The 14,873-nt window shown below is 34.1% G+C and overlaps 1 protein-coding gene across 1 annotated transcript; it reads left to right on the top strand.

Moving 5' to 3' along the window:
• The first annotated feature begins 1,400 nt into the window (after nucleotides 1–1,400).
• On the top strand, nucleotides 1,401–14,332 carry LOC109058158 (polymeric immunoglobulin receptor-like). The gene is made up of 23 exons (XM_042768242.1): nucleotides 1,401–1,553; nucleotides 1,739–2,050; nucleotides 2,900–3,208; nucleotides 3,293–3,341; nucleotides 3,648–3,685; nucleotides 3,957–3,990; nucleotides 4,096–4,173; nucleotides 4,315–4,415; nucleotides 4,839–4,885; nucleotides 5,002–5,049; nucleotides 5,328–5,392; nucleotides 7,518–7,521; nucleotides 7,651–8,029; nucleotides 8,137–8,313; nucleotides 8,414–8,499; nucleotides 10,666–10,786; nucleotides 11,395–11,715; nucleotides 11,798–12,112; nucleotides 12,261–12,288; nucleotides 12,454–12,614; nucleotides 12,840–12,880; nucleotides 13,391–13,471; nucleotides 13,679–14,332. Exons 1-23 carry the CDS (start codon nucleotides 1,484–1,486, stop codon nucleotides 13,730–13,732), a joined length of 2,919 nt encoding a protein of 972 aa, XP_042624176.1. The 5' UTR covers nucleotides 1,401–1,483; the 3' UTR covers nucleotides 13,733–14,332.
• Nucleotides 14,333–14,873: the final 541 nt, after the last annotated feature.

Here is a 14,873-nt window from a genome sequence, read left to right as displayed (position 1 = left end):
TAAAGAGACTGGAATTGATGTTTTTTAATCTCAGACTTTGATATAGTGTTTACATATCTCTCTGCTATGAATTCATAATATTAGTATAGAAAGAGTTTACGAAAATAAATTTCTTGGTGTTATTTTAGACCACAAAATTAGCTGGAAACCACATATAAAACACATTGAAGCAAAACTGGCAAAGACTATAGCAATATTAAATAAAACAAGATATATTTTGAATAATAAATCACTCTATATTCTGTATAATACACTCATATTGCCTTACTTAAGTTATTGTGTGGAAATCTGGGGAAATACCTACAAAACCAACCTACAGTCTTTATGCACATTACAAAACAGAGCAATCAGAATTATAAATAATGTAGGATATCTTGAACACACAAATTCACTATTCTTGAAATCATATATACTAAAGTTTATTGATTTGGTTAAATTTAAGACGGTACAACTCATGTTTAAAGCAAGAAATAATTTACTTCCGGGAAATATACAAAAAATGTTTATGGAGAGGCAGGGTGGGTATAATTTGATAGATGAATTAAACTTTAAAAAGCTCAATATAAGAACTACTCTGAAAAGTATGTGCATCACTATATGTGGGGTGAGGTTGTGGAATAAGTTGGAACAGGTGTTAAAATACTGTACAAACTTTAAACAGTTTAAAAAGTTGTATAAAATTGAGTTACTAAAAGGTTATGAGGTGGAACAAGAATAATGAGGGTGGGTTAAAAGATTGATTATAAGATATTTTTTTTTCTAATTTTTTTTTTTTATTTAATGTATTTGTTTAATGGTTGTTGTGCAATAAGGATATGTTGTATGTGGTGGGATAATTCATAGAAGATGGAATTTTGTATGGTTATATAAGGGGTGGGAAAATAACAAGCTTTTTGCTTCAGCCCGCTCCTTTTCGAACACATGTAATTTTATTTTTGATATTGCATTTATGTGGTAACACAATTGTTGTATGTTCATATTTTACTTTATTTTTATTTTTTATTTTATTGGTTGTTGTTCGAAATAAAAAAAAATTAATAAATAAAGAAAGAAAGAAAGAAAGAAAGAAAGAAAGAAAGAATTGTGTTTCAAAATCCTTTGAGGTGTAACATATTTAAAAACATGGACAGTTTAAATTTTGTATGATCATCAGTTAATCGTAAGGTTATTTTATACCAATCCACATGAACCCCTTACCTCAACTGGAAAAATGATTGAACACGATAAAAACTAAAAGTTAAGCTAACAGTTACACACAACAGTTTGTGCGTGTTGATCATTTCACGCTTCTACAATGTAACATTTTGTTCTGTATTTGTCGTTTCAGTAAGTAAGGGGCTAAAACCATTAAGTGTGAGGTATCTAACTGCAAAGTGGCTACTTTGCTCACTTGCTAATGCTTATGTGGTTTAAGGCAATATTTCTGCTCTTCCTCTGAAACAGGAGGAAACCAAAACACTGCAAGAAGTGACCAGATCCTGTCATGCACATACACTCTGCTGTAGACATGATTTACCCTCTGATTCTCTCTGGGATTTTACTTCACATCACAGGTAAACAATTATTATACTCTCTAAATAGCATTATTAAAATACTATTTTATGATCTCTTTTAACATCTATTGTTAGAATAGTTTAACATGAATTCCTTAAGCTAGTAATTGTTCACTATTGCAACTTTCCATAATGTGCAGTTTATGGATGTTTACATTTTTCCCTACATTTAATCTTGTCTGCAGATGGTGCTGGAATTCAGAAAATGAATATAGGAGTGAAATCTGGATCACCTGGCATAATGCCATGTCTATATGATAAAAAACATAAAGAAAACCGTAAATACTGGTGTCAGGGGTCACTATGGTTTTCTTGCAGTATATTGGCATATGCAAATAAGTCTGGAAAATATTCCCTCACTGATTATCCAGCCCAGAGTATTTTTACAGTGCAATGGAAGAATATGAAGACCTCAGACTCTGGATATTACTGGTGTGCTGTGGAAATTGGCGGCAAAATAGACGACGGTTATTATTTGTATCTGACGGTACAATCAAGTAAGAATATCAAGTTTATGCATTTTACTGAAATATAATAATGTACCTATAAGTAACATTATAAGTAATGTAAAAGGTTGTTGTTGGGTTATGTGTGATTGATAGTTATTATTGTACACATAATTAAAGAAAAACTGAAATGTCACTGACATGAAACGGCAATGACTAATGAAAAGCAGCGGTGCACATTATACAGTACAAGTTTAGTTTATGTTTAAGTAAGCATAAGTGTACTTACAGTAATAAATGCAAACTAATAATAATGATAAATAAATATATAAAACATACATACGACTACTTGAGTTTATACCACTACACCAATAAATACTTTTGAGAGATGAACTAAAGATTTTGAGCAAGCTTTTCTGGTGATCCATTGTGTGGTGCTGTTTGTAAGAACTGTTTGAGAAATGGCTTACTGGTTTGCAAATGTTAAGGATGATTCGAGAAGAGACGTACTGAAGCGACTGAGAAAAACTGTAATGCACCGCCTCAGTTTGTTATGGTTTGGATTAATCTGATTAATGATTGTAGAATAAAGTAGGGCTTTTGCAGTAGCAGTGTAGGAGACGCTGTTTGAAGTCAGGATTGCATACTGGCAAAAGGAAATAGTAAGAGTATCATTCTATTTAGACTTCAGCTGCTAGAATCATTCAGTAGGCTGCAATGTTCTGTGGACATCAGCGTAAGAATGTACATTTTTAGTCATATTGTTCGATTCCAGAATTGTTTTAAAACAGAACTGTTTTTAAATAGTTAAGATGTTACAATAATATCATATGTTTGCATTTCATAAACAATAATAAGCAAATTTACTAAAAAATCTTATTGTCTTTTGATGGTTTTCAGTTCCTGATGTGTCTGTGGTGAGCAGCAGTGTATCTGGACATGAAGGTGGTGATATCAGTGTTCAGTGTTTCTACAGTTCTGGATATACGAATAAAACCAAGCAGTGGTGCAGATATAAAGATCAGAGATGTTACAAAGAGAAGAAGACTGACACATCCCAGAATTCATCAGTCCAGATCAGTGATGATGGGCGAAGATCCTTCACTGTGCTGATGACTGGACTGAGACTCACTGATTCTGGCTGGTACTACTGTTCTGTAGGAGATTTACAGGCTCCTATTCAACTCACAGTCACTGAAGCCAAAAGATGTAAGATCACAAACCAATTCCGCCATAAAAATGATGTCTCTCTCAATGCACTAAAATTAACCTCATTTCTTTCTCTTTTTCCAGCATTTACAACTGTTCCTGTGGCTACACCATCTCACTCTAAGACAGACATGTACGTGTAAACATGCTTGACCATTTAAAAAATCAATCACATCCAAATATTTTTCTAGCCAGAATATTTTAATTTAATTTAACTGAATTTTTTTTATTTTTTAGCTAAAATAATTTAGCTCCATTATGTAATTCCAAACACATATTATATTATATTATATTATATTATATTATATTATATTATATTATATTATATTATATTATATTATTATTATATTATATTATATTATATTATAGTAATTATTAATATTAGTAGTAGTATTTTATATATTTATTTATTTATTTATTTATTTTTATTGTTTTGCAGGCACACAACACAGCCAACAACCAACATGAATCCTACAAGTATGAATAAAATAATAAACAGTATGGAACAGCTAAATGGAATTATTTGAAATATTTAGATAAAACTCAAAATTATGACATAAGAAATGTACATTATGAGTTCAAATTTTGAGTCAGAACTATTTAAAAGTATATATATAAGTTTATATAACTATATAATTTTTTTTTTTCTTTCTTGTAAATATGCTTGCATAACAAACAGCTTCTTACATTAATAATAACATTGTGTTCTAACTAAGAAACTTTCTCCATTTCTGTTTTTGGCATGCAGCTATGTCGACTGATTCAAGCCCAGTGACAGACGTGTAAGTGTGAACAGTGTGAACAGTGTGAACGTTTTTCAGTCATTCCTAATAACTGTATAACCAAACTGTTTCATGTCACCATTGAAATGTTATTTTTAATTGCAGAGCTGAAAACCATCCAGCTCTAACAGCAGCCACAGAGACTGTTAATACTGAAATACACAGCAAGGATAAGCAAAACAAGTATTTAAAGCATTTCAATCTGCATTTGCTTGAAACTATATCTCTAAATTACAAACAAAGCTTTACAAGATTAACTTACTTTGCATTAAAAGTGAGAATAGTTCTTTGTTACAAATAGAAATGTCTCTCCGTCACTTACAGGCATGATGTGATTCTGGTCATGTTTCTTCCAGCATTGCTTGTGCTGTTAGTGCTTGTTACTCTTGTTGCAATAGTAACCTGTAGACTGAGAAAGAAACCAGGTGAGTTTTCTCATACTCCTAGATGACTGAAAATGCATTATAGTGCTCCATTTATGGCTACTTAACAAATAAATCAATAAATGGACATATAAAGAATATAGATTTGAGTTTAATTACAGTATGTGAGAAGAAAGAGACCATAAAGTGACTCGAGAGGCATCAAACTAGCACAATATGTAGGAAATCAGGTATTCAGGGACAAAATCAGTCAGATATAAAGTTCAGCTTTGTGATACAAATACATTTGGCCATTCATAAACCCCTGTCATGTTTAATTGTACGGTTCTAAAAATGGGCTTTTCGTAGCAATGCATTATTATTATTTTTTTTTACTATAAAGAATCTTTTGTGTAATTTTGAAGGTTCTAAAGACTGTACATGTAAAATAATATGAGATTTAATCTTCATTTCTCACTCTGACAGAGAGAAGACAAATTAGAGAAGAACATTTTTACAGCACCAGAAATACAGTAAGTATTTTAGAATTAACGTATTGGCGCAATTCAGAAGTCTTTGGAAAAGAACACATTCATCCAAACTCATTAGCTAACAGTACCATCCAATTCTGTGTTTGTGTTTGATGCAGATGCCCTGTGAAAACCAGATGACATCCAACAGTCCAGCAGATGCTGCAGTAAGTCATCAGTTCATATGGTGTGTAACGATGTAGACATTTACTGTGGTGTTGATTGCAAATGAACGATCGTCCGTTGTGTTTATTCACAGTCTTCTGCCTCAGTGTCTCCTCTGAATGTTCTCCATTGAGTTTTTGTAAAAGTGATGTGTGTCACAGCAGTGTTGGCTGGAATGTGGCTGTAAATGACCACTATTTTTGCATGTTACACTAAAATGACATACTAATGGTTGTGATGCAGAAATGAGATTCTCAGTGCTGATCTTGGTTATTCACAGCCTTCTTCATCAGTGAACTCAGAAACTGAAGTGATCTACACATCTGTGAAAAAAGACCCAAGGCTGTGAGTTCTTAACAAGAGGTGTTACTTCTACTACTTCTGAATGAAGTTATGAAAAAGTGAAAGTCAGTAACAGTCAATTAATAGTAAATCTACTTTACAGTTTCAGTTTAAACAGTGTGAAGTTTCGGTGCTTAACGTATGTACCTAAACATGTAAATGTGTCAGTGTTTTTTAAATATAAGCTTGTTGGCAATACTGTGAAAACAAAATAATTAAAGTATTACAGTACGTAGTTATGAAGTACGTTTCTGAAGTACATATGCATATTACAGGTATATTCCAGAATGAATTAATGACCAATCAACACTTTAGAAAGAGCTGAAATATTCTTCAATGTGTCTTCTCATGCTTTAAGTGCAAATATACATAGCATAACGTTTAGGGTTGCATACAGTAAATATAATTTTGTTGTCATTTTAATTATTTTATTTTTAATATTAAATGTAATTTTGATTCATTTTAATTACGCATTGTAAAAAGGAAACAAAACTGTCTGCATTAAATAGTTTATATAGCGTATATTGTCTTCATATGTTATCCATTTTTTGTGTGTGGCGTCATCTGCTGGTGAATTTTAACCCCCAAAGCATGAGCGATATCATTTTTGTGTGTTTCAATAAATTCTGTCAATAATTTTAAAAATAAACAGTTTTCAAAACAGACAATTCGTCCAGCTTTTATGATTTCTAAACACGTTTAGAATTGTCATTGTCACTTTTTAAGGTAAGACACCCCAAGTGAATGCAGGTAAAAAATACAAATAAAAAATAATAATAATAGATATCACCATACTTCCCTAGTCGATTGATTACTTTAAGAATTGCAAACATTTTTGAAATACAAATTTTCTGAAATCTTCTGTCTAAATATGCAAATGATGCGTTCATTAAATATGGACTAATTTGCATAGATTTCTAGAACAAAAATCTGAACATGTCAGGTTAAAAAACTAATTTTGTTGACATAGAAGGGTTTATACAGAGGGTATTTTGGATTTCTCTATTTATCATGACATAAATAAGAAAATACTGTTAACAGTCAGAAAACAATCTTTCATTCCCTTTCCTTTAAATTCTATTTATTTATTAAGGAAATTGATTTTGTATAAAATCCGGTATTTTATATGAACAAACCCCTCTGTAAAAACCTTCAGAATCTAGATAGGAATACAACTGTTCAGTTTGGAGCGGCCATTTATTGAGAGGCTTATTCCGATCATTCTCTTAAAATACAGCTACGCCATTTAGAACTTTTTCTACTGGATAACATCCTGATTGAACTGCCAGATCCAACAAAAGATTACAAGTTCAAGATGCACTGAATCCAGTGAAATGCATTAAAGGTTTGCATAGTTTAATAAAGGAAAAATAACTCGCTACTTACGGAACCGCTTATCATGGGAAATTTAAGTTCACGACCAAAAACAGCGACTGATATGGAGTCTGCACTGTGTCTGCACTGCCCTGTGTGCTACTCCAATACACCTCCAACACGGCGGAGAGCCATCAGACTCATCGGCTCGATAAGGCGCCTGTTGGGGCTGCTGCCACCCTCATTTGTGTATGCAATATTTTACTCATTTATTTGATTTGATACATATTATAGCTCCAAATTCTGAAGTCTGGCCTGCTGCTGAGGAACAGCTGGAGCAGGATGTGGTGGACAAGGGTAAGAATTACAGAGCTATGAGAACTGGAAAATGTTGTTGTAAATTTTGAAATATTATAATTATAAAATAAAATTGTATTTTATATTTAATACAATAGCTTCTCATAATAGGTGACATTCGTAGGCGTTATAATATCGGTGACAAGCTGGGTCAAGGATGATTTGGCTTTGTGTGCCAGGGGAGTCGCTGCAAGGATGGACTTGAGGTCCCTTTTTTTCTTTCTTTTTTTTACCTCTGTGCACATGTTAATTGTTAAATTTTGTTTTGTTGATCAGGTGGTTGTGAAGTTTTCAGTGAAGGGACCGAATGCTCCGGGTGTGTGTTCACTGCTGTGTGTGTGCACTTTGGATGGGTTAAAAGCAGAGCACGAATTCCGAGTATGGGTCACCATACTTGGCTGTATGTCACGTCACTTTCACTTTTTTTCACTTTCACTTTGAATACGCCATATATCAGAGTGGTGAGTAATTATTATAAATTCATGGTAATCACAGACTACAAATGAGTTTTGAATAGGCAAACTGTTTTGATTTGTGGACTATAAGTCATTATTTGGCAAGCCATCTCAGTGTCATTTTCTTTCTTTTAGCCTGGTCATCCTGAAAGCCTCCCAATGGAAATTGGCCTGATGCTCATGGCCAATACTGGCCCCAACGTTCCTCAAATCATTAAACTGCTGGACTGGCAGGACGACACAGACCATTACATCATGGTCATGGAGCGGCCCTCACCTTGCATGGACCTGTCTAGCTTCGTCAAGCTCCACGGAGGAAGCCTCGACGAAGCAATGGCACGACAGGTCATGCAGCAGGTCATTGATGCCGCTATCGTTTGCAGCATGCGTGGTGTCTTCCATCGGGACATCAAACTGGAGAACCTGCTGGTGAACCGGGACACCATGGAAGTCAAATTGATTGACTTCAAGTGTGCTGCAATGATGAAGAAATTTGCCTACAAATTCTTTTGTGGTATGTGTTTGAAATGCTTGGCTAATCAACTCACAGAAATGCATCCTATATATACTCAACATGTTGTAAAGGTGCATTAAATAACAGACATCATCTCTTTCCTCCAGGCACAAGAGCATACTGTCCACCAGAGGTCAATGTGAAGGGCAGGTACCATGCAAAACCGATGACGGCGTGGTCACTGGGGGTCCTATTGTTTAAAATGGTGTGCGGATATTATCCCACAGACCTCGACCTGCACTTGATCAGTGAGAACAACTGGACCAGACCTGACCTGTCAAGAGGTGAGATTTTCAAGGAGGACAATTTGTGCTCTAAATCACACAAAAGTATTTTAGAAAGTATAAGCAAATAATCAAACGTCTCTCTCATCTTTCTGCACAGAATGCTGCCAGATGATTTGCGCGTCTGAGCCTGAGCCACAGCAGAGACTCAGTCTGGAGAAGATGCGTCTCCATGGCTGGTTTAAAGTACTGAGCCTAAGATTAGCTTTTTTTTGTTTGTTTGTTTTGTCATTATTGGTTTTATCATATAATCACCATAAACAAAACAAGTCAAATTTGCACTAAACATAATGTGTTTAGACAAATAATGCTGATTTATTATTTGTTTCAGGTTTTTGAGTAAGGCCGCAAGAACATCAGAAGACAACTCCTGTCACAGCCATGCTGCTATTTTCTGTCTTCAGTCAGCTGACAGGCTGACATGAGTGGCCTCTCCATCTCTCTTTTTTTTTTCACTTTCACTCCTCTTAGGCTTTAGTGTCGTGCTGGGCTGGCAAGTCCGGTAGCATCTGGCACCTAGACTTGAAGCAGCAATACATGTGTCTGTGTATTGTTATATTTATAGTTGTGTGTGTATACACACACACATACACACACACTCAGTAGGTAAATCTATAAAAAGTTAGAAATATATATATATATATATATACTCAAAAAAATCAATAAGAAATTGGCAATTTTGTAAGAAATCGTTATTTTTGTATGAGCTCAATAAGAAAATATATAAGAAATTAAGACTGTTTTGTAAGAAATATAGTTGTATATATTCAATAAGAAAAAATATAAGAAATGAAGACAATATTGTAAGAAAGTTTATAAGAAATGTAATGTCATAGAAATGTAAGTTATTTGTATACATGTTGTTTAAATATTGTAAGAAAAGTCATAAATTATAATAAATTTTGTAAGAATTTCTATAAAAGTTTAAAGAATTGTGTTAGAAAATGTATTTATGATATATTTATATTACACGGTTCCTTTGTGGCAGAATTAGGCAGAATTAGGTTTCAGCAGAATTAAGTCTCTGTCTCCCTCTTCTGGTGGTGTTTGGGATGTTACAGTCCTCTAATGGGCAAATGATGTGGGTTGAGCTAATTAATGGAGGCAGGTGTTTCAGGTTAATTAGAAATTATAAAAAACCTCAGATTCCTGGGGAGGATGAGGAGGGTGTGAAGAGATTTTGTTGGCTTGTTCTGTGTGAGGGGCTGTTGAAAGCATGAGCGTAGCTTTGTTAAGAGAGTTGGATTGTGTGTTTCTGGAAAACAAAAGCATGAAAAGGCAAAGTGGGAGAAAATGCTTTCCTTTGTTCTTTTTAATTTTTATTTCTTTCCATTCTCTTTTGAGAGTTCAAAGACTCAATCTCTTGTGTTGTATGTCTTTTGGCTCCTCTTAAGCCTGGAAATACTTATTTTGATGGGTCCCAAATTTCAGTTTGTCCTTCAGCATGAAAAGCTACTCTTTACGAGTCTGTTTAATGCCTGAACAAATACATGCCCCCTATATAAACCTGACTAGTTAAAAGGAACAGTCTTTCAGCTCAATTTGGTTCAATGTTGCAAAATTCATCAAATATGAAATTAATTTCTGCTATAAGCAGCTCTAAAAAAAAAGTGTCATTCAGTTTAAGTCAATTCAATATTGATTCAGTTCAGTTAAGTGTTAATGTTGCAAAGTTAGTATTATCCAGCTCATTTTAGTTTAAATGTTGTTTCCAATAGTTTCACTGCAGTTAAATCGATAATATTACTGAATATTAATTATCTTTTAAACCTGACTGATTTCTTCCAAAGGCATATACAGTAAGTGAAAAGCAATGGGCTTAATACAGAGCCTTGCAGCACTACATAAATAAAAACATTACCCTAATAAACTGAAAAGTTCTGATCTAGGTGTTTGAAAACACCATAGAAAACTACTGCTAGAGAAAACAACCATTTTTGTCATTGGACTTTTGCAAAACATTGTAGATAATCAGATATACTGTACATGGCCAGTTAATACTAACCCACTTCATCCTACTTGGACTCACTGAATGATTTTAATATGCATCTCTAAACTTCTGTATTTGTTCTGTTCTGTCTAGTTCATATTCACATCAAACAGACCTACAGTATATAAATATATATTAAATGTCCCTTTTTATTATGAATGAATGGTCAATAAGCTAACTAGTCATGTCATTGTTTTGAACATTTATGATACCTTATATATTCTTGCGCACATTTAAACAAATACTCTTGTGTCAGACCATTACTGCAATAAGGATATGATCTAGCAGTGTGTGTGCACAGAGTTTGTCTGTGAGGTTTCTGGCAACATCAGTTTTTATTACATCGGTGAATACAGTAACAGGAACTGCTTATTTCTGTGTGGCAGGAAATGAAATGTTCATTTCAGGTTCTGTCTTGTACTCATTCTAACCGCCACATGGCTTGTCCTCCGATACTCTTTGGAGTTTTACTTTACACCGCAGGTAAGACAGAAAATTCTACCCTCAAAAGATGGTTTTACAGTTGTTTTTATAAACTACCCCGTTTTTCCACTGTTGTTACTTTGTATATTTTGTAAGTTTTACATCCTAAGAACACAACAGGGTCAGTAAATAGAACTGTTTAGAGTTTAGAGTGTGGTTCAGTTTATATCCAGCTGTGTAAGACGTCAGTACAAAGAAAATTCAATTTCACATAACATAAGGACCTTTCAACAGCTTTTACAAATGTTTTGGTAACCACACGATTGCAACACTGATTTTTGTCAAATGGGAAAATGTGTCCTATACCTTTTCCTGCACTTATTATTGTTATTATTATTAATTTAACAGCTGTATTGTTTAAAAATAAATCAGAGAATACTTGATACATAAACCTTTATTATTATTTTTTTTTGTGTGTTTTGATCTGTTTGTTTTACTGAAGTCATATTGCAGCAATAGCTTGAAAAATTACGAAATGTTCTTTTCTATTTGGAACCCAAAAGAGAATTTTGGTGGTGATGAGGTGTGTGTGTGTGTGTGTGTGTGTGTGTGTGTGTGTGTGTGTGTGTGTGTGTGTGTGTGTGTGTGTGTGTGTGTGTGTGTCGCAGGAACTTTGAGCATGAAGACCTTGGATCATGTGACTGTAAGAGAAGAAGGAACCATTACAATCCCATGTCTGTATGATAATCAGTATAAACTAAACACAAAATACTGGTGTAAAGGGTATCTTTGGCATTCTTGCGAAATTACAGCCTCCGCAAATGCTATAGGAAAATGGACAATAACTGATTATCCAGCACAGAATATTTTTACTGTGAAACTCAACAATCCGACGATTTCAGACTCTGGATCTTATTGGTGTGCTGTGGAGATCGGAACTCATGCAGAGCCAGATGACAGAAAATATTTGTATGTAACTGTTAAAAAAGGTAAATACATCATTTGTATTTCCATTAAATTTCCATTACATTTTTTTGTTTAATATTGAATATTTTTGCTGTCTGCGTTCAGACCCTGATGTGTCTGTGGTGAACAGCAGTGTATCTGGACATGAAGGTGGTGATATCAGTGTTCAGTGTTTCTACAGTTTTGGATATAAGAATAAACTGCAGAAGTGGTGCAGATTTAAAGATAAGAGGTGTTACACAGTGGGGAGGACTAACACATCCCAGAATTCATCAGTACAGATCAGTGATGATGGGAGAAGATCCTTCACGGTGCTGATGACTGGACTGAGACTCACTGATTCTGGCTGGTACTACTGTTCTGCTGGAGATCAGAAGGTTCCTGTTCACCTCTATGTTCAGAGCGACAATGAATATAAAGGTATGTGTAAATCCAGTAATACTTTGAAATAAACATTTAATTTATATTAGACTTAATCCATTTATTTATATTTGAAGTGTGTTCTTTACATTTATAATATTTATTTTAAAAAAAATAGATCTTTTTCTTTTTTGTCTTCTGATCTCAGCCGAAAGTGATAATGCTGTTCTATTTCCGTAAGTAAATCCTAAATTTATCAAATCAGATTACCAGGGGTATCAGTAAACATAATCTCATATTTAGTTAAAGGTAAAATATTTACCTGATTTAAAAGCAACTTTGCTTAATTATGTTTATATTCACATTTTAAACCCATTAATATATTCCATTTTTAATAACAGCTCCATATGCAGAAACCAAACAGCAAGCAAAGATACGGAGGACAACAAGTGCTCTCCTGATGACCAGATGAACTGGATTTTTCTCCTCCTCTATACTGCTGTGCCGCTACTTCTGTTACTGATGCTGGTTTTAGTAATTTGGAGGCTTGTACAAAAACACAGTCAGTTCTAACACATATATATTCAATTCAATGCACTGAATTCAATGCATTTCACTGCTAATGCCTCAAATCCAATTTCACAAGATTTATTGCACTGTCGCATTACATTGGTGAAAACTCCCAATGAAAATCACTTTTTTTATTTCCTCATTTGTATATTATTTTGAATAGGGGAACTTTTTTAGATTTCTTGTGGTTTTATAATACAATTCTTCCTGTTTTAAGATGGGGCTTTGACCAAACGAGAACCAGACATCTGTTCAGTGGTATGTGTTTAGGCCTTAAATTTTCCACGTCAGACTACAGACCCGTTCTCACCATGGACGAAATAAGTTCACACGACAACTACAAAGATTACAACACAGAGGAATTACTTTCAAAATGATAAAAAGACATTTTCAGCCAAGTGTTGCCAAGTCCACGGTATTAGTGAGGAATTGGGCTAAGTTTAGACTGTTGGCGTGGGCTGTTTTTTAGACTGTGGGTTAAAGCCATCTCAAACGCAAATTCGACTAAAGGGACCCCGACAGAGGGGAAAACATAGAAACCTAGAAGACACGATTGGGCTAGTTTTGATTATCAACTGGGGGGGATTTTCCCCACACCTGGCAATCCTTAACTACAGCCGCATGGTTATAATAAACGTTATTGTGCATGGTGTGGAGTGTGTACGTTAATATAGTTATCTTTCTTGGTGTTAACGGGCCTGTGCACTGTTACTTAACACTCATTCCTTCTAAATAATCTTTTAAAGATGTGTTTTCTCTCTTTCACAGGCAGAAGGTCCAATGACTGTCACGTATGACACTGTGGTCTTTAAGAAAGCAAAAAACCATGAACCAAACCAGGTCTCCATTGTAAGCATTTACATTGCTGATACTACTAATGCACATAAAACTATATATTTCCTTATGCAAGATTATGATGTAATGTATTTATACTGGAGCCGGTGATCTCATGAATTTATCTGTGGAAATGCATAATGTAGTGGTCTCTTTGCTTTTAATCACTGACTTATTGAAATTCATCTCACTCTGTCTTGTGTTTTATTAAATAATTTTCAGAGCCGCTCTCCTGAACAAGTTGAAGTGATCTACAGCACTCCGAAACTTCACTAATAACAGATGATCTCTGGCCATTCACATTATGAATATTACAGTCTGAAGTAATGGCATCTTTGCCTGTTTTACATCATGCCGTTTCTTTTAAAGCTGCAAAAGACGTCACATGAGACAGAAAAAAGGAACCTCCGGAACACATTTTAAAGTGTTGCATGAGGGTCATGGTTCAGCAGATTATTATTTTGCTATTAAGATTTTTGCCACATCTGTAAAAGTGTCACCTATTAATAAGCACCTAATGTTTTTTTTTTTCTTTTTTTCTTTTTCACTTTTATTCTTAGTCAATGCGAGAAGCAAAACTGAAACATCATTTCCTCATCAGAGGCTGACACAATGAGTTCAGGTCAGCTTTTAGGTCAATGATTAGTTTGACCACTTCAGAGAACCTGAAAAAAAAAATGCTCATTTGAAATCGAATTGTTTTTGCATAAATAACTGTTCTGTTTTGTTTTCTGAGCTGCTAAATACCTTTGCATTATTATTTTTGATTGTATAAGATTTAGTTGTAAAACTGTATAAGTGCTTTCATTTATAGTTTAGAGAATAGTTTAATGGCTTTGCAAGTAAAAGTATTATAAATGTTATAACTTAAAAAAATGTCTATATGGCTTTCATTCAGTGTAATTTTATGGCATTTATCTCTCTCTATATATACATATAGAGAGATAAATAATGATATGACATTTAAGGGTTAGTTAACTAAAACTAAAACCATAAAAAAATTTAGTGCCTTGCAATAAAAAAAACTTTAAGTGAAATAAAATATTAAATAAAAAAAACTAAGTTAAAGTTTCTCTTTTCCATTTAGTTTAACCTGATGTAATAAAATAACTGAAATTAAAACTGAAATAACAATTAATGAAAACATCTCAGGTTACATATGTAACCATGGTTCCCTGAGAAGGGAACGAGACACTGCATCCTCTAATGTTCGCTATGGGGGACGCCTTCAGCGTGACCGGTGTCTGAAGCACACATCTAAACAAGACAATAATATTGGCCGGTGACAGCCTACATGACAACATTACCGGCACGACCACAGTATAAAAGGGCATTGGGAGAACACGTCATCCGCTTCTTCATCTGAAGCTTGCGTCCAAAGCATGGCAAGACATCTAGAGGACGCAGTGTCTCATTC

This window comes from Cyprinus carpio, chromosome A2, assembly GCF_018340385.1.
Source record: "Cyprinus carpio isolate SPL01 chromosome A2, ASM1834038v1, whole genome shotgun sequence".
Classification (NCBI taxonomy): domain Eukaryota; kingdom Metazoa; phylum Chordata; class Actinopteri; order Cypriniformes; family Cyprinidae; genus Cyprinus; species Cyprinus carpio.
The sequence above is the reverse complement of the archived record's forward strand: the minus strand, read 5'-3'. Positions and strand labels throughout refer to the sequence as shown.